Raw genomic sequence first — 25563 nt, 5'->3', positions numbered from 1 at the left:
GATATACACGGTTTGTAATTTCGGGGTTGTTATCGGGCTTTATATTCTCCATTATATTTCGGAGCTTCATGCTTTCGTTTTCTCTTCCCGACCTTAAGTTAAGCGAATAATGGTCCAGAATTCGTAGCTATTCATTTCGGAATGAACATAGTTAATGTTCTAAGAAAGAAATTGTAATGGCACGATATTGATTTGTCAAATTATCAGAATATCTGGAAAAGACCGAATCATCAAGAAAAAAATTTTCTTGATATGTTTAGAGGTTAAATAGAATGAAAGAGTTATGTAACATGGTTCATGATGAGGGTATGATCTGAGAACCTTTATCACGTTCCATTAGAAACTCAGCATGCCTTACTGTAATATAATCACGTTGATCAAGTGTCATTATATTATACTAACTCATGCTTCAGCTCCCAACACCACTTTCAAAATATTCATATTTTAAACTTGAAAGTTTCAGAATTTAGAAACTAAAATAGTTTCTTTTATGATATAACACAGATATCGCAAGGAGAAAATTGATTTCCGATACGAATGATTATGAAATTATCTCCATAAATATGGAGGATAATTATAATGAAAGATACAATGATATCTTAGAATTTCTAATATCAGAGGATGATGAAGAATATTGTCCGCAAGGGTTTAGATTTGGAAGCAAGGTATTCGTTAATGGCTTCAGCAGATACTGAATCATTTGGATTCTTTGAAGGCAGATTTCGTCCTTGTGATTTATCCACAGCCTCTTTCATACTTTGCTCAATCCGTTTTCCAGTTCCAAACTTTCTCTTTTTCTGAGCTTTGCCAGCACACTATCCTTTATCATCAAACTTTTTACTGTAGCAATTCACTGTAGCAAATAGTGATTTTTGAAAACACTGTAGCATTTTTGGGTACTGTAGCAATTTGAAAATACTGTAGCAAATTAGTGTTTTACTGGTTCATCTTAAATGCTTTAGTTAACTTATCTAAATATCAATCGAATCAATAAACGAATGTTACTATCGTTTACTAAATAACTTGAAATTATATATATGTATATATTTTTTTTTTAATATATAAATCAGTTTTTAAATACACCTTGAAAGTTATCTATAAATAAATTTTAATAATAAATATTTCAACTTATCATATATATTCATATAGATATTTAAACCAATAAGTTTAATGTACGGTATCAAACAATTAATACATTGTTACCTTTTCAAGTTATAGTATATATGTATCTATTTACATATAATTGTTCGCGAATCGTCTAAAACAACCGAAGGGTATTTAAATATATAAAAGTAGTTCAAAAATTTTGAGATTCAGTTTTACAGACTTTGCTTATCATGTCGGAAATGTTAATCATACAAAGATTAAGTTTAAATTTGGTCAGAAATTTTCGGGTCATCACAGTACCTACCCGTTAAAGAAATTTCGTCCCGAAATTTGAGTGAGGTCGTCATGGCTAACAATAAAAATGTTTTAATGACGAATATGAGTTGATAATAGAGTTTTATCTATGTTTGAATAATATAGATAAAATAATCCAATTACTCGAAGCGTATGAGAGAAGTTATCGTAATAGAGTGAAATGGAGAATAGAGATTCGTCTTATCTCTTGACGTAGTAACGATTGATTTCCGGAATTTAAGGAATAGAAAATCTTCATAATCTAAATAAGATTTGATTCTTCAGAATTTGCGGAAATTAGGATTTTCTTTGATTAAATGCGTAATCTGCCTCTATTGCTGCGTCTGATATTTTGCTATAAATTGACCTCTTCCGTTTCATTTATTTTCAACACTCCTATAATATTCTTTCTTATTTCATACATCCTAATAGATTGTGAAAATGCTTAATCCAGTTCTGATTCTTGATATTTTCCTGGCTATTGTATCCTTCATTCTTCTTTTTCATCTGCCACCAGAGGAAGTTATTTTCTTCTACTATTACCTTGAGGTTATAGTGTTTTTCATTCTCCCGTGTCTTTATATTGCTATACGCATTGATATACACGGTTTGTAATTTCGGGGTTGTTATCGGGCTTTATATTCTCCATTATATTTCGGAGCTTCATGCTTTCGTTTTCTCTTTCCGACCTTAAGTTAAGCGAATAATGGTCCAGAATTCGTAGCTATTCATTTCGGAATGAACATAGTTAATGTTCTAAGAAAGAAATTGTAATGGCACGATATTGATTTGTCAAATTATCAGAATATCTGGAAAAGACCGAATCATCAAGAAAAAAATTTTCTTGATATGTTTAGAGGTTAAATAGAATGAAAGATTTATGTAACATGGTTCATGATGAGGGTATGATCTGAGAACCTTTATCACGTTCCATTAGAAACTCAGCATGCCTTACTGTAATATAATCACGTTGATCAAGTGTCATTATATTATACTAACTCATGCTTCAGCTCCCAACACCACTTTCAAAATATTCATATTTTAAACTTGAAAGTTTCAGAATTTAGAAACTAAAATAGTTTCTTTTATGATATAACACAGATATCGCAAGGAGAAAATTGATTTCCGATACGAATGATTATGAAATTATCTCCATAAATATGGAGGATAATTATAATGAAAGATACAATGATATCTTAGAATTTCTAATATCAGAGGATGATGAAGAATATTGTCCGCAAGGGTTTAGATTTGGAAGCAAGGTATTCGTTAATGGCTTCAGCAGATACTGAATCATTTGGATTCTTTGAAGGCAGATTTCGTCCTTGTGATTTATCCACAGCCTCTTTCATACTTTGCTCAATCCGTTTTCCAGTTCCAAACTTTCTCTTTTTCTGAGCTTTGCCAGCACACTATCCTTTATCATCAAACTTTTTACTGTAGCAATTCACTGTAGCAAATAGTGATTTTTGAAAACACTGTAGCATTTTTGGGTACTGTAGCAATTTGAAAATACTGTAGCAAATTAGTGTTTTACTGGTTCATCTTAAATGCTTTAGTTAACTTATCTAAATATCAATCGAATTAATAAACGAATGTTACTATCGTTTACTAAATAACTTGAAATTATATATATGTATATATTTTTTTTTTAATATTTAAATCAGTTTTTAAATACACCTTGAAAGTTATCTATAAATAAATTTTAATAATAAATATTTCAGCTTATCATATATATTCATATAGATATTTAAACCAATAAGTTTAATGTACGGTATCAAACAATTAATACATTGTTACCTTTTCAAGTTATAGTATATATGTATCTATTTACATATAATTGTTCGCGAATCGTCGAAAACAACCGAAGGGTATTTAAATATATAAAAGTAGTTCAAAAATTTTGAGATTCAGTTTTACAGACTTTGCTTATCATGTCGGAAATGTTAATCATACAAAGATTAAGTTTAAATTTGGTCAGAAATTTTCGGGTCATCACAGTACCTACCCGTTAAAGAAATTTCGTCCTGAAATTTGAGTGAGGTCGTCATGGCTAACAATAAAAATGTTTTAATGACGAATATGAGTTGATAATAGAGTTTTATCTATGTTTGAATAATATAGATAAAATAATCCAATTACTCGAAGTTTATGAGAGAAGTTATCGTAATAGAGTGAAATGGAGAATAGAGATTCGTCTTATCTCTTGACGTAGTAATGATTGATTTCCGGAATTTAAGGAATAGAAAATCTTCATAATCTAAATAAGATTTGATTCTTCAGAATTTGCGGAAATTAGGATTTTCTTTGATTAAATGCGTAATCTGCCTCTATTGCTGCGTCCGATATTTTGCTATAAATTGACCTCTTCCGTTTCATTTATTTTCAACACTCCTATAATATTCTTTCTTATTTCATACATCCCAATAGATTGTGAAAATGCTTAATCCAGTTCTGATTCTTGATATTTTCCTGGCTATTGTATCCTTCATTCTTCTTTTTCATCTGCCACCAGAGGAAGTTATTTTCTTCTACTATTACCTTGAGGTTATAGTGTTTTTCATTCTCCCGTGTCTTTATATTGCTATACGCATTGATATACACGGTTTGTAATTTCGGGGTTGTTATCGGGCTTTATATTCTCCATTATATTTAGGAGCTTCATGCTTTCGTTTTCTCTTTCCGACCTTAAGTTAAGCGAATAATGGTCCAGAATTCGTAGCTATTCATTTCGGAATGAACATAGTTAATGTTCTAAGAAAGAAATTGTAATGGCACGATATTGATTTGTCAAATTATCAGAATATCTGGAAAAGACCGAATCATCAAGAAAAAAATTTTCTTGATATGTTTAGAGGTTAAATAGAATGAAAGAGTTATGTAACATGGTTCATGATGAGGGTATGATCTGAGAACCTTTATCACGTTCCATTAGAAACTCAGCATGCCTTACTGTAATATAATCACGTTGATCAAGTGTCATTATATTATACTAACTCATGCTTCAGCTCCCAACACCACTTTCAAAATATTCATATTTTAAACTTGAAAGTTTCAGAATTTAGAAACTAAAATAGTTTCTTTTATGATATAACACAGATATCGCAAGGAGAAAATTGATTTCCGATACGAATGATTATGAAATTATCTCCATAAATATGGAGGATAATTATAATGAAAGATACAATGATATCTTAGAATTTCTAATATCAGAGGATGATGAAGAATATTGTCCGCAAGGGTTTAGATTTGGAAGCAAGGTATTCGTTAATGGCTTCAGCAGATACTGAATCATTTGGATTCTTTGAAGGCAGATTTCGTCCTTGTGATTTATCCACAGCCTCTTTCATACTTTGCTCAATCCGTTTTCCAGTTCCAAACTTTCTCTTTTTTTGAGCTTTGCCAGCACACTATCCTTTATCATCAAACTTTTTACTGTAGCAATTCACTGTAGCAAATAGTGATTTTTGAAAACACTGTAGCATTTTTGGGTACTGTAGCAATTTGAAAATACTGTAGCAAATTAGTGTTTTACTGGTTCATCTTAAATGCTTTAGTTAACTTATCTAAATATAAATCGAATCAATAAACGAATGTTACTATCGTTTACTAAATAACTTGAAATTATATATATGTATATATTTTTTTTTTTTAATATATAAATCAGTTTTTAAATACACCTTGAAAGTTATCTATAAATAAATTTTAATAATAAATATTTCAACTTATCATATATATTAATATAGATATTTAAACCAATAAGTTTAATGTACGGTATCAAACAATTAATACATTGTTACCTTTTCAAGTTATAGTATATATGTATCTATTTACATATAATTGTTCGCGAATCGTCGAAAACAACCGAAGGGTATTTAAATATATAAAAGTAGTTCAAAAATTTTGAGATTCAGTTTTACAGACTTTGCTTATCATGTCGGAAATGTTAATCATACAAAGATTAAGTTTAAATTTGGTCAGAAATTTTCGGGTCATCACAGAAGGATTAACTTTTGTTTGCGAACAAGTTTAGAATTGACTAAACTATGTTCTAGTGATTATAAGTTTAAACCTTCGAATAAGGTAGTTTTATATATATGAATCGAATGATGTTATGAACATCATTACTACCTCAAGTTTTGTGGATAAACCCACTGGAAATGAGAAAAATATATCTAGCTTCAAAGAATCCTTAGATGGCTTGAAAGTTCTTGAAGCAGAATCATGACACGAAAACAAGTTCAAGTAAGATTTCCACTCGAAATAAGATTGTTATAGTTATAGAAATTGAATCAAAGTTTGAATATGAGTATTACCTTGTATTAGAAAGATATCTTACTGTAAATAAGAAAGATTTCTTGAGGTTGGATGATCAATTTACAAGATTGAAAGTAAGCTAGCAAACTTGGAAGTATTCTTGATTTTATGAAACTAGAACTTATAGAATTTATGAAGAACACTTAGAACTTGAATTAGAACTTGAAGATAGACCTTGAGAGAGATCAATTTGATGAAGAAAATTTATGAATGAAAGTGTTTGTAGGTGTTTTTGGTCGTTGGTATATGGATTAGATATAAATGATGTGTAATTTTGTTTACATGTAAATAAGTAATGAATGATTACTAATATTTTTGTAATTTTATGAGATATTTCATGCTAGTTGCCAAATGATGGTTCCCACATGTGTTAGGTGACTCACATGGGCTGCTAAGATCTAATCATTGGAGTGTATATACCAATAGTACATACATCTAAAAGATGTGTATTGTACGAGTACGAATACGGGTGCATACGAGTAGAATTGTTGATGAAATTGAACGAGGATGTAATTGTAAGCATTTTTGTTAAGTAGAAGTATTTTGATAAGTGTCTTGAAGTCTTTCAAAAGTGTATAAATACATATTAAAACACTACATGTATATACATTTTAACTGAGTCGTTAAGTCATGGTTAGTCGTTACATGTAAATGTTGTTTTGAAGCCTTTAGGTTAACGATCCTGTTAAGTGTTGTTAACCCATTGTTTATTATATCAAATGAAATGTTAAATTATTACATTATCATGATATTATGATATATTAATATATCTTAATATGATAATATACAATTAAATGTCGTTACAACGATAATCGTTACATATATGTCTCGTTTCGAAATCATTAAGTTAGTAGTCTTGTTTTAACATATGTAGTTCATTGTTAATATACTTAATGATATGTTTACTTATCATAATACCATGTTAACTATATATATATATATATATATATATATATATATATATATATATATATATGTATATATATGTATATATATGTATATATATGTATATATATGTATATATATATATCCATATATATGACATCATATAGTTTTTACAAGTTTTAACGTTCGTGAATCACCGGTCAACTTGGGTGGTCAATTGTCTATATAAAACCTATTTCAATTAATCAAGTCTTAACAAGTTTGATTGCTTAACATGTTGGAAACACTTAATCATATAAATATCAATTTCATTTAATATATATAAACATGGAAAAGTTCGGGTCACTACATTGATCCCTTAAAAATACTGGGCTTCGAGCCGTCGATCGAATTGCTCAGGTTTTAGGCCGGTCATGATAAAAAAAACATATCAACCTTAAAGTATATACTACCTTTTATTGTTAAATTATAAAAAGTAACTATTAAAATTATTAATGTGGTCATTGGTGGAGTAAGTATAGAAAAATCATTTCAATCAAGAAGTTATGAGTTCAAATTTATATAAGAACATTTATATATATGTGTGAAAATTCGTGAAAAAAGTTTATTGGGTTGGTGGATTTATATATATATATATATATATATATATATATATATATATATATATATATATATATATATATATATATAGGGGCAAGATCAATGGGGAAGCGGGGGGAAGCAAAAAAAAAATTTTTTCGTTTTTTTTGGAATTTTTTTTCCAGCATCAAGATCACACGAAAATATGAACATTTAGAAGAGACACTTCGTGATGAATGTCATTATTTAGGCGGGAAAACGATCGACAAAAATAACATTCAAGATAATATTGTTCGTGAAGAATATGAACGTTTTTTTTTCTTCATGTTTTGTGAAGTAAAATTTAGCCCGATTTAGAGTTTAGAGTTTAGAATTTAGGGTTTGGTGTTTTGGGTTTATTCCATAAACCCAAAACACCAAACCCTAAACCCTAAACTCTAAACCGTTCGTGTTAAAAGCTCAATCTAAATCCTAAATCTAAACCCTAAACCCTAAATTTCTAAACCCTAATATCTAAACCCTCTAAACCCCAATATCTAAACCCTAATATCTAAACCCCAATAGTTAAAACCTCAACGTACGCTCGAAAAACACGATAATTGTTATATATTACTTCTTCGAGCGTTTTTCTGCCAAAATAAAAACATTTATCACAAAATGTCTCTACTAAATGTTCATATTTTCATCTCATCTATAATGTTCGTGAACAAAGTTTTTTCAAAAAACGAAAAAAAAAAGTTTTTGCTTCCCCCCGATTGGTTACTTCCCTCTTGAACCTACCCCTATATATATATATATATATATATATATATATATATATATATATAGGGGCAAGATCAATGGGTAAGTAACCAATCGGGGGGAAGCAAATTTTTTTTTCCTTCGTTTTTTGAAAAAACTTTGTTCACGAACATTATAGATTGGATGAAAATAAGAACATTTAGAAAAGACACTTCGTGATGAATGTTATTATTTTGGCGGAAAAACGCTCGACAAAAATAACATTCAAGATAATATTGTTCGTGAAGAATGTTAACGTTTTTTTTTCTTCTTCATGTTTTGTGAAGTAAAATTTAGCCCGATTTAGAGTTTAGGGTTTAGGGTTTAGGGTTTGGTGTTTTGAGTTTATTCCATAAACCCAAAACACCAAACCCTAAACCCTAAACCCTAAACCCTAAACTCTAAACCGTTCGTGTTAAAAACTCAATCTAATTCCTAAATCTAAACCCTAAATCTAAACCCTAAACCCTAAATTTCTAAACCCTAATATCTAAACTCTCTAAACCCTAATATCTAAACCCTAATATCTAAACCCTAGTGTCTAAAACCTCAACATACGCTCGAAAAACACGATAATTGTTATATATTACTTCTTCGAGCGTTTTCCTGCCAAAATAATAACATTCATCACGAAGTGTCTTTTCTAAATGTTCTTATTTTCATCATATCTATAATGTTCGTGAACAAAGTTTTTTCAAAAAACAAAAAACAAAAAAAAATTTGCTTCCCCCCGAATGGTTTTATCCCTCTTGATCCTACCACTATATATATATATATATATATAGTGGTAGGATCAAGAGGGATAAAACCATTCGGGGGGAAGCGGGGGGAAGCAAAAACTTTTTTTTTTTCGTTTTTTGGAAAAATTTTGTTCACGAACATTATAGATATGATGAAAATATGAACATTTAGTAGAGACACTTCGTGATGAATGTTTTTATTTGGCGGAAAAACGCTCGAAGAAGTAATATATAACAATTATCGTGTTTTTCGAGCGTATTTTGAGATTTTAGCTATTGAGTTTTAGATATTAGGGTTTAGATATTAGGGTTTATAGGGTTTAGATATTAGGGTTTAGAAATTTAGGGTTTAGGGTTTAGATTTAGGATTTAGATTGAGTTTTTAACACGAACGGTTTAGAGTTTAGGGTTTAGGGTTTGGTGTTTTGGGTTTATTCCATAAACCCAAAATACCAAACCCTAAACCCTAAACCCTAAACCCTAAACTCTAAACCGGGCTAAATTTTACTTCACAAAACATGAAAAAAAAACGTTCATATTCTTCACGAACAATATTATCTTGAATGTTATTTTTGTCGATCGTTTTCCCGCATAAATAATAACATTCATCACGAAGTGTCTCTTCTAAATGTTCATATTTTTGTGTGATCTTGATGCCGGAAAAAAAAATTCCAAAAAAAACGAAAAAAAAAATTTTTTGCTTCCCCCCCTTCCCCCGATTGGTTACTTCCCCATTGATCCTGCCCCTATATATATATATATATATATATATATATATAATCTACTTATTTTTACCCGTACCATTTCATAGTTAATAAAAGGGAGATGATTCTCACACACTAGTTTTTGATCCATATACACCGAATTATCTATTTTACCCTTAATTATACTTTTAATAATAATATAAGTTTAACTCTCTAGGGACATAACTGTGATTTTAGGAGACAAAAGTGTACATGGATCAAAATGTGGTGTGTGAGAATCACCTCCCTTAATAAAATGTTCCTTGTTTTTCAGGAAAAAATTTATATTCATCTACTTATTTCTATTACTCTTAATTGTTTAAATTTTACTGTAATAATTTTTCAAACTCACAATCTATCTTATTACATCAAACAACAACCAAACAAAATTTGTTCACGGTATAACGAGCTGATTGAGACTCATCCAAAGTAAGGGCTAAATTTTTCACAAGATATCGAGTCACATAGCGCCAATGTTCGTAGTGCCAAGATTTTTGATATAACTACACAATATGAGGTAATAATAGCTTCAAAGTTCCCGGATTTCATGCCATTTACCGAGATATATGAGCCATAGATGTGGTAATTTCAACCCACATACTTATAAGAATGGGCCGATTTGGTTTGTGTTATTTTTCAAACGGGTCAATGAAAAAACGAGTTATAAGGAAGATGGATCATAAAGGTTAAAAGTCGTCCACAATCTACTTTTAATGCACACTATATCCTAAAGCATGTATTCTAATATATGCACTATTAACGACCCGTTTGAACCATGCTAAAAATGATTCACTTCAACTTATAACTCATTCCATTTCGACCCCGTTATCTAAGCTACCATTTTCGCTCCTTTAAATTATTCTGCAGGCGAAACTACAAACAGCATTAAATGGACCTGTGGATGCTGTTATAGACGGGGCTGCTTCTGATACTTGGCCTGCAATTAGGAAACTTGTTCAAAAAGAGACCAAAACTAATGTTTCCGAAGTATCTGGCGCACTTTCGGGTTTCGAAATAGACGAAGATGCCAGGAAAAATCTACTTTCAGGATTGGAGAATTATGCAATAGATTTAGTTGAGTCGAAAGCTAAAGAAGCAAGCTGATAATGCTCTACTTCGCATGAAGTAGAGGTAATAAACTCTTGATATCACTGCATTTGATGATTTACACGTGTTAATATAACAAAAATGCACACAGGTTTACAACCTTATTCAACCATGATAATGATCAAATGCCACAGATGTGGATCCGGAAGGATGACATACGAGCAATAAATAAAAGTCTTCGCGTTTCAGTAAGAATGATCAATTATTCAATGGTTAATTTCTTAGTAAAGGTATCAAGATGGGTGGGTTGGGTAAAAGGTCAAATGGGTTCGGGTTAAAACGGGTCATATTTTGTATTCTTTCAGTGTTTGAAGTTGCTTTCTGTGGTGGCTGCAATTCGTTTGGAGGATTATGGTGATAGAGTTGAGGGTATACTACTTGGTGCTTTAGCCGAGCCCAGCAAAGGCCCTAATACGAGTTCTAATTTACAACTCTTTGGCTACAAGCCATTGGGATAAGGTATCTTAAAATTTATGTAAATTGTATATTGTTTCTTTTTGTAAATTCATCGAGCATAATTTGTCCTATTCACATTGTCAGTTAATAAATTTGTTGGTGGTTAACTTATTTATCCGGATTCCAGCGTCGAAAACATTGATAACTCATGTTCAGTGTAAATCATTGTGGAGCCAATTTCAAAAGGAGACAGAGTGTGCAGTTACTCAAGCTATTACTTCACATGTACGATTTCAATTATATTAGTATCTAAAATTTTATGGTTTATTTCAACTTAGGAATTTTTATGCGTCCATTTTAAATATTTTTCAGAAAGCTAACCAGCAAAATAGCAGCTGGCTACCGCCTCCATGGGCTATTGCTGCCTTGTTGTGCTTGGATTTTATGAAAGAATGACCCTTTTGAGGTTATTTTCGATTTCGTCAACTCGATCTTTATATCCATAGTCACTTGTTACTGAATTTTAGTTATTTCTCTTGTTTATTTTTTCAAGAATCCATTATACCTGCTATTTATCTTTGTTGGCTTTCTCCTTTCAAAGCTCTATGGGTTCAACTAGACATAGCATCCGAATTTCAAAATGGTGTCGTGCGAGTAACATCTTCATCGCTTATTTTGAATTTTTACATTTTTTGGGTCCCATAGAGAAGACATGATTTGTTAAGAAGGTCTGTGTAGGTAAAATATATACGAAATTGAAATAAATAAACATGTTATCACAAACGTAATAACTAGATTGTTAATAAATAATCAAAATAAGAGAAAGTTGAACGATCTAACTGATATTATGTTGAACCAGGCTTGTGTTTGACACAATTCCCTTAAATAGATTCTTCGTATGTTCCTAGGGTACACCGGTCCGAAACAGCGTACTGCCAGACTTGAACCATATGCCTGAAAATGTTGTCTGTATATTGTTCTTCGTAAACTCACATAAGCTTGCATCTATCTTGATCAAAGTCTTGACTAGAACCAACTAATCTTAAACAACTAATATATATTATCTTTAACTTGTGTTAGAACAACTCGAAAGTCTCTTAGTTATATATTGCTAGAGATGACTAGGGATGCAAGTAAAGGACAATAAAAGTGTCATTAGTACTCATTATTCTAACCATTAAGTCATCTAACCATTAAGTCATCGTTACTTGCAACCTTTCAAGATCTTTAGATGCAAGTAAATGATAATGAAGAGCGCCATAAAGTCTCCATTACTTGCAACCTTTCAATACCATTTATCATCAATTTAATTCATAATGGAATTTATTTCCAACAGTCTGTTCTACTAACATGGGATCTAGAGGTGGCAATTTTGACCCATTTACCTATAAATGCATTTATTTTAGTTTGACTTATGGGTAATGGGTCAAACTGCTTAAGCTAAATGATTTAAGAAAATAGAAAACGGATCAGACGGGCTGAGATTCATTCAAAGTGTATTTAAATGCATAATGAGATCCCAAAGAAGTTGGATTATTTTGGTAATATTTTTTTTTTTTTTTTTTTTGGCAAAAAGTTATTTTATTAATATAAGCCAAAATACACATCAAGGAACAAACCCAGATCAAAATACAAAAAAAAAAGCATACAAAGGCAAAAGCCTAAACCCCTAACATCAAAAAAGCAATATCACTTTTCAATGCTCCTTCCTGCTCCACTGCACATTCCAGATTCGTTCAACACTAGTCACAGCATCAGACTTTTTGACTTTTAAAGTCAAAAGTTTCACTCTAATATATTCCTTGGCAATATCCACCAGCTCTTCCACTTCTCTCTTCTTACCCCTAAACAATCTTTGGTTTCTTTCCTGCCAAATATAGTAAACTGATGCAGCTAACACCAATCGTGTAACTATACCCCATATCTGATTTTTACCAAGAAATTTGGACATCATTTCAATAATCCCTGTCAGCTTATTTGGCAAACTTTAAGGATAAGATTATCTTTCATTAAAACCCAAACCTTAGCAGAGTAAAAGCATTCAAAAAACAAATGGTTTATAGAATCTGCTTCTTGATCACATAACAAACATTTAGAATCCTTCTTCTGGCTCCATTTCTGTAATCTCACTTGTGTTGGTAATCTATCCCAAATAGCAAGCCATAAAAGATTATTTTGGTTATATCATAGTCTTCTCTACCATGTTTACAAAAAATAATTATAAATTGAAAACTTAAAGCCTCAAAAAATGTTTGCAAGTCGCTGAACCTGTGCCCTTTTGACCACGTAATAAGGTACATCTATCTATTGACCCAAACCCAGTTTGACCCGTTATCTAAACAAATGGAAATTAAACTTGACTTTGTCTCGGGTCACTAATGTTATATAATGATGTGTGCCTCAGTGTTGGTTTATTTTGGCTAGTAGAAGATATGTTTATCCCACATTGGTGGGAGGAAGATGTGAGGGGTGAGTGACTTGGTTATATAAGAGGGGCTAAGTCTTCATTCCAAATCGCACCAATCAATACACTTTAAGTATTTGATTATTTCTTTCTTTCTTACCCTTGTTTGAGAGTTGTATTAGTTAAATATTTTTGGAGAGTGTAGTTGGCTTAAGAGAGTCGTCTATATCATTGTAACAATTTGTGATATAGTGTATTTCTCTCTTTGGGGGCCGGTGGTTTTTCTCCTGTTTTGGAGTTTCCACGTTAAATCTTGTGTTGTGTATTGTTTTTATTTCTTTACTATTATTGTTGGGCTGGGTGGTGGGAATTAGTGAGGCCGTAATTTCCCAACAACTGGTATCAGAGCGTCAGGTTTGACGAGGGTCTCGGTTATAGGAGTCGGAGTATGCTCTGTGGTTGCCACGGGAGTGGATCGTCCACATCAGAAACGAGTTCTATCGATCGTATAGGGTATCTGGTTAGACAATATTTTTTCTGATTCGTAGTAATAGTTGGATTTGTTAGTGGCGAGTTGTGGATTTCCGATTTAAAGGGTCCTGGCTACCTGCTACATCTTTTGGCTATTCGAAACGTGAGCAAAATCAGAGAAAGTGTTGTTTATAGGATACGTATACGATGTCGAAGTTCAGTCCAATGAGGTTTGATGTAGAGAAATTTGATGGGAGGATCAATTTTGGCTTATGGCAGGTTCAAGTCAAGGATGTGTTGATTCAGTCCGGGTTACACAAGGCATTGAAAGGTAAACCCACCTTTGTTTCCGGCAGTGATTCTAGCAGTAAGTTCGATGAAGAAGAATGGGATGATATGGATTTGAGGGCAGCAAGTGCGATTCGTTTGTGTCTTGCAAAGAACGTGCTTGCAAATGTGCACGGGTTATCAACGGCAAAGGAGCTTTGGGTTAAACTAGAGCAGTTGTACCAAGGCAAGGGCATCTCAAATCGGTTGTGTCTTAAAGAACAATTTCATACTCTGCGTATGGATGGGGGTTCAAAGATTTCAGATCATCTAAGTATTCTTAACGGTATTGTTTCAGAACTGGAGGCTATTGGAGTTAAAACGGATGATGAAGATAAAGCTTTGAGGTTGATATTATCTTTATCATCGTCTTATGAACACATGAAACCTATTTTGATGTATGGGAAGAAAACTCTGAAGTTTGAAGACGTTACTAGCAAGCTCCTATCCGAGGAGAAAAGACTGGAAGGTAACGGGGTCTCGTCATCAGGAGATACGATACTGTTGTGTTCGGATAAGCAGAAGAGAAACTCTAGAAAGAATCTGACATGCTGGAAGTGCGGGAAGACTGGACATGTAAGGGTTAATTGTCCCGGTGGAGCTAATCCGGCAAATGGCTCCAAAGACGCTAACATTGTCTCCGTTGTTACGGAGAGTGACGAATTCCTCTGAAGTCACGTCATCCTCATGGTGTGTCCGCTCCACCATGGAAAGGGATATTCGTTAGCGGTTCCACAAATTGTACATGGGCATTGGTTTGGCGTTGATGCAAGGTGTGTGGTGGAAACTGATGTTGTAGCTGATGAAACTTCCAGGGAAAGCCAAACAGGAAGTTGCACCATAACTGTTCAGCTGGTTATACAATATGTGCCGAGGTGAAATGCTTGGAATGTGATATTCTAAGTGCTATACTCTTAATGGTGGAGTATGATAATTCTTGTTAAGAGTTATGATTGTCTGTGATGACAATGATTGTCGGTTTAGACAATGTTCGATGAAGATGCAAGTTTTGTCTCTTGGGAGATAATGTCAACGGCATGAAGATGAGGATCTTGAAGTTGTCGTCGAGGAAGCGTCTACATCGGTTATCCTTGCAATGTGGAAGCATGGTTATCTTCTTCTATCCAAAAGGTGGAGATTTGTTGGTTTATTTTGGCTAGTAGAAGATATGTTTATCCCACATTGGTGGGAGGAAGATGTGAGGGGTGAGTGACTTGGTTACATAAGAGGGGCTAAGTCTTCATTCCAAATCGCACCAATCAATACACTTTAAGTATTTGATTATTTCTTTCTTTCTTACCCTTGTTTGAGAGTTGTATTAGTTAAATATTTTTGGAGAGTGTGGTTGGCTTAAGAGAGTCGTCTATATCATTGTAACAATTTGTGATATAGTGTATTTCTCTCTTTGGGGGCCGGTGGTTTTTCTCCTGTTTTGGAGTTTCCACGTTAAATCTTGTGTTGTGTATTGTTTTTATTTCTTTACTATTATTGTTGGGCTGGGTGGTGGGAATTAGTGAGGCCGTAATTTCCCAACACTCAGTGCCTCCAGCTTCGTGGATTTCTCTCTTTACCAGCCAAGCTTATTCCAGCAATCTTGAACCTCTTTAGAAAACTGATGGATGAGGGCCAATGGCCGCCAATCCTCGGATAAATTAGTCAAGCACGATGAGTTAGATCACCCGTTAATGAACTTATTACTGTCCATAAACTAGTTGACTTATAGCTACCATTTATGTCGGGTTTTTAGGAACATGTCCAACCAAGTAGGGGGGAGGACATCATTGTTTAAAATATGGGATTCTACTGCGTTGATCACAGGTATAACGTAAAACACATAATCAAATTTATTTTCACAATTTGCCTTCTTTGATCCCATTTTTCTTAGTAAAACTGGCCTCGTTTGTTACATTGTATTGTATAAATGTGTATTTTATTTTATTTTATAGAAATATAGAATGATAAAAGATGACTCAGGCTTCATAACATGAACTAATCTTATTTCACTAAAGTAATTCAATTGTTGTTGTACATATATAATATCTTGGTTGCAGCATTTGCTTGAAAAATTCGTATGGATTCATAATTGACGGTTTTCATTTTTTGATATGGTCTTGTGAGAATTGGTTCAAAGTTTTAAACCATAAAAGAAAAAGGAATGACAATGAATAGAAGTTGACAAGGTTGGTTTAGTTTGAAGTTTTGTTGGTTTGGTGATAAAAGTTGATACAGGTAGATTGTTCAGTTCCTGTTTCCCACCAAAATGGAACTAAACTTTTTAAACATGACAATAAAGTTATACCAAATGAATGGTACAATAAATCAACTACTTTAATAAGGATAAAATATTAGAATAATAATAACAATAATATATGATATGTAACAAATCGTTTTATGCATTAGCTATTAATTAATTCAATATATATGAAGGTATCTTAGCGCTTTAAACCATCACAAAATGGCATGGTGGTTGTGATATTGTTATATAAGTAGATCCGAATCGGCCCGCACGATGCGGCAGGGCCTTTCGGGTTGCGTATTCATATTTAACGTAACGTTATGTATTTAAAGAGTAAAAAATTCGTTGCTGCGGGTGTGTTATGTATGAAAGGTAACCCGAAATATTAAGTGGTTTTTTTAAAAAAGCGTTTGTTTCGCACGTAAATAGTTGCGTTGAGTTCGTAAAATTATTTCGAGATGAACGGTGAAGGCGGAAAAATTTAACTCGCGTCCAGAAGGGAGATACAGCTTGTTAAAGAATTGGGTGATGTTTATTTATGATTTTTGAGTAAAATAATAAATTTACGGTTTATAACCCTAAGTGTATTACAAAGTAGACCATAAATGAGGGGAGTGTTATGGAGATTTGGTTGGTGATGTCGTTTTCATATAACCCTAAGTGTATTACAAAGTAGACCATAAATGAGGGGACAAAGTAGACCATAAATGAGGGGAGTGTTATGGAGATTTGGTTGGTGATGTCGTTTTCATATAACCCTTAGTGTATTACAAAGTAGACCATAAATGAGGGGAATGTTATGGAAATTTGGGTGGTGATGTCGTTTTCATGTAGTTAGAACGACATAAAGTTGCATCTCTTTTAGTGTATGTACAATGTTCCAGGCTTCAACTTCACTGGTAGTTGATCTTGTGTGGTCGAGAAACTTGTCACAAAAAGTCACATGATAAACCGAGTAGATCATGTATATCTGAATGTATATCTCAGAGTCCTCCTTTGTTTACTTGTATCATACTACGTTAGACAAATTCAATATTTATGGATTCATATTGTTTGTAATTTCCTCAAATTTTGTACGAGTTTAATTCAGTACGTATGATTTGGAATACTCAAAAGGCAAGAATAGCGTACTCTTCCAACTATCTCAAAATAAATATTTCAAGTATATATGTAGACATTATCATTATTAAGGTTGATAGTTGGAGAGTAAGACCACTCTCAAGTCTCAATAATGACATATTTTCTTATCTGGACAAACTGTCACATCGAGATCAGTATATTTTCTCCATTTTCACAACTTGGACACTAATATCAATGATAACCATTACAAACGTGAAGCTAAATGAAACTACGTAGGCTTGCTTTAGTGGCCACCGAGTTGCCCAATGATGCACATCACCCGGATTCAATTCCTGGCTATGTCAATCGTTCAAACAGTGAGTGTGAATAGAGGATGCGCACAATGTGCAATTCATCTGGTACCAGGTCTCGCACTTGGGGGGCTTGATTACCCAAGATTTTACCTTTTATAGGAGAGCCAATGTGCTCGTTCATAGAACGATTTCCTCGTTTACAAAAAAAAACGTGAAGCTAATGAGGGCGAACGATGACATGGGGAATGACATCAATGCCCTCGAAAGCGAGGTGAGGATATGATGCATCAGATACTGCTGTGAGTGGCCTAATGATTAATCTTCATACCTTTTCCTCCTAATTATCATCCTACTCAATTAATCATTGACACACTATTTGACCAAGAAATCATGGGAGAGTGAATACGGTCAAAAATTGATATGATTAAGATGACTGGTAGGTTGATAATGTATGAGATAAATAATAAAACCTATATTAAATTGTTTTATCATAAATGTCATCAATAAAACGTGTGTACAGTTTTATACATTTTGGAACATATGATGGAGATTAATAAATAATTAACTTTTAATTAAGTGGGTTTTAAAAATAAAAAATAAGAAAATATGAAAGGATTACCATATTCAAAGTGAACAGTGAATTTTGGTTTTGCCTTCTGATATAGAGTATAATTTATTATTATTAAATTATATTATTTAAATATTGGTGAAAATACTTTTTAAATAAATTACATTTTTTTAAATGCGATTTTACAATATTCTCTTCTTTGATCTTGAACATGAGTTGGTTGAACTCTATCATGTCTGATGTGTCCTCAAACGTGACCGACAACTTTTTCTTAAATCTCGTTGAATGGCTTTGAAAGAGTTAGAACATTTCGTATTCAACCTTTGAGGGGAGAAAAACTTGTAGGCAACATTTGAGGAATATTGTTCGAAGCCAATTAATGAGGTAGTAAAAATAATTCTCGGACCTTTGAGGTAATATCGGTCAAGTGAGATCAACCTACATGTGTTCAAGTTTCGACGAACAGAAGATGCAAAATCGCTGTAATTTTTTTTACAAAATGTATTATTTTTATAATCTCATTTCTTAGTGTGTTTTCCATTGATTGTCTCATGAATTAAAAGTATATGAATTGACAATTATCTCTCTTTTTTCATGTTTAGATAATTTCATTAAATATACCTTTATATTGATGATTAATATTAATATTAATCTTTGTAATAGTTAAAAATGATTCTTGTTCTTATTTTATTTTATTAGATATATAAAGCAAATTATTTAACTATTTTACACATCTAACCAAAATTATATTCTTAAAAACTAAATATTTCTTTTGACAAACATGATATAAATATAAACATCAATATAAATATAAATATAAATATAAATATAAATATAAATATAAAATAAGTAAGAAATTACATATTAAGTATTAAGTATATAAATAATAATAATAATAATAAATAAATAAAAATAAAAATAATAAATATAAATAAATAAATAAAAAGAAATAGAAGTCGATTATTGGAATTCAAAAAAGTGAATAGAGTACACCGCCCCTATCTGTCAACAAAAAAGATCCAGCTTGTGATGGTCTCCAATTACCAATTTTCCCTTCAAATTACAATTCAAATTTATTCAATCACAAACCCTACAACTTTAATTCCCTAAAATCACGTTATATCAATTTCACTTTTTATTCAGTCAATCTCTCAGCTACAGCTTCACGAAATCAACCTAATAACATAGACCTCAAAAGGTAATTTTCTAACTTCCACAATTCAATAGCTCAATTATGCTCCGATTATTGCTCCATTTGTTCTACTGTTTCTATTTAATCGTAAATGATCGATTGATTTCGTAATTAATCAGTAGTAATTGCATGCGCTCAAGTTATTTGTTGATAGTTATGAGTAGGTATTTGTGTAAATTTTAGGACGTAAATTGAATTGTACTGACTTAGGGCTTAATAATTCGATTTTTAGCTCTTTTCCGTTGTATAATTTTTATTATTTCGTGTTTTGTTTGTACAGTGTGGCTGTAGATTGAGTGTAAGAGCTAGGACAAAAATTGAATTCAGTAGAAATAACTTGAAGCAGTGGTTAGATCGACGTGTTCGGTTTCATTACGGTACGGTTGCAGGTTGCTCTATAGCTAGGTAACTTGAAGCAGTGGTTAGAAATAACTTGAAGCAGTGGTTAGATCGACGTGTTTGGTTCCATTACAGTACCGTTGTAGGTTGCTCTATAGCTAGGTAATCTGACGGAAAGGTTAGGTTAAGCTTGGTTCAGTTACGTGTACGGCAGTGAAGGTTGCACACATTTAGGTCAGTTGGTGATGCTTTGAGAGGGATCCTCGAGGTTAAATGCGTAATCCTGGTGAAATTGAGTGATTGTAGAACTTAGCTACTGTGATGAACACTGATGTTCCTTGTGGTCAATGGCTGAAGCAGGAGTCACATTCTGTTTCAAAGGACGGGCTGTTGGTTGGGAAGATTTCAGTTAACAACATATCTGTAAGAACAGGTGAGGAGTTTGCGATGGAGTTTCTTCAAGATCGGGGTTTAGTAAGACAGGTTTATAATGGAGATGGTAAAGTACTTAGCAATGGGACGTTATTAGGAAGTAATGGAACTCATCATATTGGTTACGAGGAGCTTAGTGTTATGCTTGGGTTGCAGAGGGTGGACTCTGTATGTAGTTCTGATATGACAGAGAGTACATTTGGGAGAGCAACTCTTATTAAGCCAAGTGCTCCATCAGGTGCCAATTTTGTTCCTGAAGATTCTCAAAGAGGAAAAATTAAGTTTATCTGCAGTTCAGGTGGTAAAATTCTGCCTAGACCAAGTGATGGAAAACTGAGATATGTGGGAGGTGAGACGCGTATTGTTTCAATACAGAAGAATATATCCTTTGAAGAGTTTGTGAAACGGACTAGTTGCAACCAGCCTTACACAATTAAGTACCGGCTTCCAGGTGAGGATTTTGATGCTCTTATTTCAGTGTCATCAAATGAGGATCTTCAGAATATGATAGAGGAGTACATTGGGCTTGGAGACATTGATGGGTCCCAGCGACTAAGGATATATTTGATTCCTCTAAGTGAATCTGCAACAGTTGAGGCCGATGCTAACCAGCAGCACAATCCAGATTTTCAGTATGTAGTTGCAGTCAATGGAATAGTTGATCACAGTTTAACAAAAACTGATGACGCACGTTGTTTGACAAATGATGCGAGCCACTTGAAACTTAGGATGGACCAAAGTCTGGCTTTCTCCCAAAAACACCCTCCCTCTTCTGATTTATTGGAAGACAATGTTGGCCTCAATAACTCAAATGTATCTCCAAAATTGTTTGAACCCCCATGTTCGTCCAAGCCTTCTGATAATGTTCCTATCAGTTCTATTGATCCAGTGCCACAAAAGGATTTGATGAACGGTAATTCACAATTACCTACCACATTGAGCTTTGTACCACCACTTATGCAAGTGCAGCTTGAATCTGTTGTCTTGCAAGAGAAGTCTGTTCAGCAAGATGAGAATGCCCAACATGTTGTATATGAGTTGCCTAACATGAAACAGTCTGCTCCTTACTGTCAGAAGGATCCTCTAAAGAGAGTAAATGATGATGAAAATTTCATACTAAAGAATCTTCAAGCAGCAAAGGAAGATCCAAAGAAAAATATTGGAGTGCAAAACAAGTCCAAGGAAAACATACCAGCTTTTTATCAAGTTGAAATTTTTTCTAGCAATATGTCATCTGCAACTGCTAATGGTGACATGAGTAACACATCAAAGGTTCATTATGATCAGGTGTATGCTCTTAACAACATGCAAATATTGGACAACATAATACCTGCTTCAACTGGGACATATCTAAAGCCTGTTTCGAATGTAGTGATTCACCAATTTCCAGCTGAGCCTGCTCTTCATGGCCAAAGAACTACTGAGACTCAGGAGTATTTAATGAATGGAAAAGAAAATGGTAAACAGGGAAGCAATATGCTATGGACCCATAATCATGAAACATCTTTGAGTAATCTACTTTCTGGCTTATCGGATAACTTATCTCGTGAATCTACTGTTCAACTATTAAGTACACATCAGAAGGGTGTAAATGATGTTACTATGCTAATTAGCTCCGATGAGTTGCACCCGACTGATTCATCCTCGTGCTTTGGTCCTTCGATGCAGAATTCAACGGTGGTTGGTTTTAGGAGGGAAGTTTCGTTAATGGATGACGATTTCTTCACTTACACTAAACAAGAAATTGGTAACGTGTGTCATGAAGAATATTACAACAATATCCAGAAGGAAGTTACATCTATCAAGGAGAAGGAAGAAAATCAAATGGAGTTAGCTGACCTTTTGGGAGTTGTGACTGAAGCTGCAAAATCTTCAAATGTGTTGGATGCTGTCAACACTGAGTCTCACCTCTCGAATGCAATGGAAGCTGAGAGCACCTTCCTAGATCCCAATGATGAGGTATGCATTTTGCTATGAGATATAAAGATCAAGTCTTACGATACCTTCAGTGTAAACATTTATTATGCAGGGAAAGATCAATATAGAGGTTCAGCAGAGTTGGTGTTAACAAATGAACAATCGATCAAAAGTTCTATAGTAATTAGTTTAAATAAGGCAAAAAAAACTTATATATGCTTTTGTATTATTCACAATATCTCATTATAGGGCTTATTAGGAAATTTACCAAATCTAGATGTTATAAGATACTTGGTTGGGTTTGACTTCTCATACTCGCTGTAGAGTTATGGGGTTAAGCCTCACCAATTAGTAGAGGTTGATGGGGACCTGCTTTATAATTTTAAGCTCAAATTATAGTACACATGCTGTAGCTATTAGTGTGTCAAGCTCTAGTTTACATGGCAAACTGCTATACGAAAGTTTGAGATAATTAAAGTCACTGACACGTGTTAGCTTGGTTAGTATATCATTGACGCTAAATATTGTTAGATCCTTCTGTTGACAATGTGGAAAATCCTTTTCAGGATATTAGAGAAGTGAAATAAAGCCATCCTTACATGGTCCGGATCAGGTTGTGTACAATATGTTTTTCAAGGATTGTCATACCAATTATAACCAAACCTCATTTAGGAACTTTAAAAAGGCCACCATTATATAGTTAAGTTATGATTATGATAAGCATACCTGTTTCTTCAAAAACTCCAAGAGTCATACTTCAGTTACAGTACCTACATTTTAACATTAATTTTGAAGTTCAATGAAGCAATTGCCAGTTGATCTGCAGTTATGGTATATCCATATTTTATGCAGGATGTTGCAACAGATAATGGAAGTAAGGATAGCCCATTCAGTAATGCATTAATAGCTGAAATGGAAGCTGATATGTACGGCCTCCAGGTTAATGACTTTCCTTCACTCACAAGCTAATGATTACATTGTAGATGTATTGTATGTATGCTGACCCTGAATACACTGAACTGTGAAGAGTGAGTCATGTTATCTCTTTTTGGCTACATGTCCTTGTTTAAATTTAAATCATTAGTCATCATACTATTTCTAGTTTTAATTTAAGCATTCATATGCCTCCACACATAAGGTTATAATGTTTTCAAGGTTTCACTGTGTTGGTAATCTGTAATTTCTTTCATTTTTCAAGGTTTTGCCCATTATTTTAGTATTTATTTGTTGTCTTGATATGGGTCGAGATCATACATTGTAACTTACTAAGGCAATTTAAAAGTAATCCAGGTAATGAAAATATTGTGAAGATGGATTCTGCTACTTGCATTTGAACAAAATCTTGTTTGGCATTAAATTATACCATTATCTTTGGCTTTTATCTTCATTTCCTTTTGCTGGTTAGTGTCAATCTGATCTTTAACAAAATACTTGTATGGCATATGCAGATTATAAAAAATGCCGAACTTGAAGAAATAAGAGAGTTGGGTTCTGGCACATATGGAACCGTTTATCATGGCAGGTGGCGTGGGTCAGATGTTGCTATTAAAAGGATCAAGAAAAGTTGTTTTGCTGGTAGATCATCTGAGGAAGAACGTCTGGTACGACTTGTCACTTTTCTCTTATGTGATTTTTTATTTATTTATAAAATTTATTAATTAATTCCATTTCTAGTTCTAGCCTATTAAAATCATTGATTAACTTTTTAATTTTACCAGACCAATGACTTTTGGAGCGAAGCACGCATCCTTTCAAATCTCCATCATCCAAATGTGGTTGCCTTTTATGGAGTTGTACCAGATGGAGCTGGAGGAGCTTTAGCTACAGTTACTGAATTTATGCCAAATGGATCACTTAGGAACGTCCTAATAAAAAAGGATAGGTGACTTCACTTTTATTCCTTATGATGATGGCTTTAAGTTCATTGTGTGTTAACAGAGTTGAGATGATGATGGCTTTAAGTTCATTGTGTGTTAACAGAGTTGAGTTTTGATGTCATGTGCAGGTCACTTGATCGTCGTAAAAAGCTCTTAATAGTCATGGATGCAGCCTTTGGAATGGAGTACTTGCATTCCAAAAATATTGTTCATTTTGATCTAAAATGTGATAACTTGTTGGTTAATATGCGTGATCCACAACGACCTGTATGTAAGGTAATTAAAACTACCATAATCAAAGTTTACAGCTTCTTTAATAAGTTTGTGACATGAATTCATAACCATAGCTTCTTAGCACTTGTAATGGATACTGTTGAAGGTTGGTGACTTTGGACTGTCAAGGATCAAACGGAATACTCTAGTCTCAGGTGGGGTCCGAGGAACATTACCATGGATGGCACCGGAATTATTAAATGGTAGCTCCACTCGAGTTTCTGAAAAGGTTAAGAATCTAACTTATCAACCTACGTTTTGCATGTTAGTGATGAGCCATTATTTAATCACTTAATTTATAATATTGACAGGTTGATGTGTTCTCTTTTGGAATTACCATGTGGGAAATTTTAACTGGTGAAGAACCTTATGCAAATATGCATTGTGGAGCTATCATAGGTAAGCTATATTCTCCTGTTTTTTTTTTTTACCCAAAACAGTAAGTTATTACTGTAAATCTTTCAAAATTACTATCTTAGTTTTTGGATTCTACATTTGAGTTGTATAGTAATACAAAAGTAATTACAGGAGGCATTGTGAAGGATACTCTCCGGCCTGTAATACCAGAACGGTGTGACCCTGAATGGAGGAAGCTAATGGAACAATGTTGGTCTGTGGACCCCAACATCCGGCCGTCGTTTACTGAAATCACAAACCAATTGCGGACCATGTCTAAGAATCTCCAATCAAACGGGATCAAAAAAGGCTCACATGCCTAGCTTACTAGTAACCACATTGTATTTTTGGTGTTTCATTGCAAAGTTTTATATGATATCTCATCGGCTTGCCTTTTTTACTTGCGTTTGGTCATTTGTTTATTCTTTTTTTCAACTGAAAAACGGTTCCGTGTTAATAGCATCAAAAGTTTATAGTATTTGGTATATATGTCATGTGCACAAAGTATCATACGACACACTACATTGACTTCTATTTCTCGCTGTACAAGTTGTACATTTTGTTTGGGAATTCTCAATTTTGGTGTCTAAAGAGTGTAGCATCTTTTGGTGTTTTACTTTCAAGTTAGGTATGCATTTAATTTAAAAATGTGTTTTGAGATGTGAATGGAATATTGGTCTATTATAAGCATTCCCAATGCTCTTGTCTTCCAACTGCCAATTCTAATGCCAATAATTGGCTCCAATGGGAGTCAAGTGTCAATCCTTAGCTAATATCTAATCGTGATCCTTTTCGTGAATATTTGACATT

The 25563-nt window shown here is 33.2% G+C and overlaps 2 protein-coding genes across 4 annotated transcripts; both read left to right on the top strand.

Annotated features, from left to right (window-relative positions):
* Nucleotides 1–9658: 9658 nt before the first annotated feature.
* Nucleotides 9659–11010, top strand: LOC139853903 (protein ROOT HAIR DEFECTIVE 3-like). Its single transcript, XM_071843244.1, has 3 exons — nt 9659–9673; nt 10313–10540; nt 10858–11010. Exons 1-3 carry the CDS (start codon nt 9659–9661, stop codon nt 11008–11010), a joined length of 396 nt encoding a protein of 131 aa, XP_071699345.1.
* Nucleotides 11011–19325: 8315 nt separating this feature from the next.
* LOC139851672 (uncharacterized) lies at nt 19326–25262 on the top strand. 3 transcript variants are annotated; one of them, XM_071840771.1, is made up of 9 exons: nt 19328–19525; nt 19800–22249; nt 23060–23146; nt 23656–23808; nt 23926–24089; nt 24213–24360; nt 24464–24586; nt 24669–24756; nt 24886–25262. In XM_071840771.1, the coding sequence occupies exons 2-9, from the start codon at nt 20180–20182 to the stop codon at nt 25074–25076; spliced, it is 3024 nt and encodes a 1007-aa protein (XP_071696872.1). In that variant the 5' UTR covers nt 19328–19525; nt 19800–20179; the 3' UTR covers nt 25077–25262. The 3 variants fall into 3 exon arrangements, with proteins under 3 accessions (XP_071696874.1, XP_071696873.1, XP_071696872.1); XM_071840773.1 differs by lacking the exons at nt 24669–24756; nt 24886–25262 and having other exon boundaries at nt 19326–19525; nt 24440–24549; XM_071840772.1 differs by lacking the exons at nt 24669–24756; nt 24886–25262 and having other exon boundaries at nt 19326–19525; nt 24432–24537.
* Nucleotides 25263–25563: the final 301 nt, after the last annotated feature.

The sequence above is a fragment of the Rutidosis leptorrhynchoides genome, chromosome 6 (genome assembly GCF_046630445.1).
Source record: "Rutidosis leptorrhynchoides isolate AG116_Rl617_1_P2 chromosome 6, CSIRO_AGI_Rlap_v1, whole genome shotgun sequence".
Lineage (NCBI taxonomy): Eukaryota > Viridiplantae > Streptophyta > Magnoliopsida > Asterales > Asteraceae > Rutidosis > Rutidosis leptorrhynchoides.
This window is presented reverse-complemented; position numbering and strand designations above follow the sequence as displayed.

Bases quoted from the DNA above. Each gene is read 5' to 3' on its own strand.
- LOC139853903 (XM_071843244.1), top strand. The intron at 10,541-10,857 runs GCAAGCTGATAA...GTATTCTTTCAG, and splicing joins TTGAGTCGAAAGCTAAAGAA to TGTTTGAAGTTGCTTTCTGT.
- LOC139851672 (XM_071840771.1), top strand. From the start codon at position 20,180: ATGAACACTGATGTTCCTTGTGGTCAATGGCTGAAGCAGGAGTCACAT. The intron at 23,809-23,925 runs GTACGACTTGTC...TAATTTTACCAG, and splicing joins CATCTGAGGAAGAACGTCTG to ACCAATGACTTTTGGAGCGA. The intron at 24,361-24,463 runs GTAATTAAAACT...ATACTGTTGAAG, and splicing joins CACAACGACCTGTATGTAAG to GTTGGTGACTTTGGACTGTC.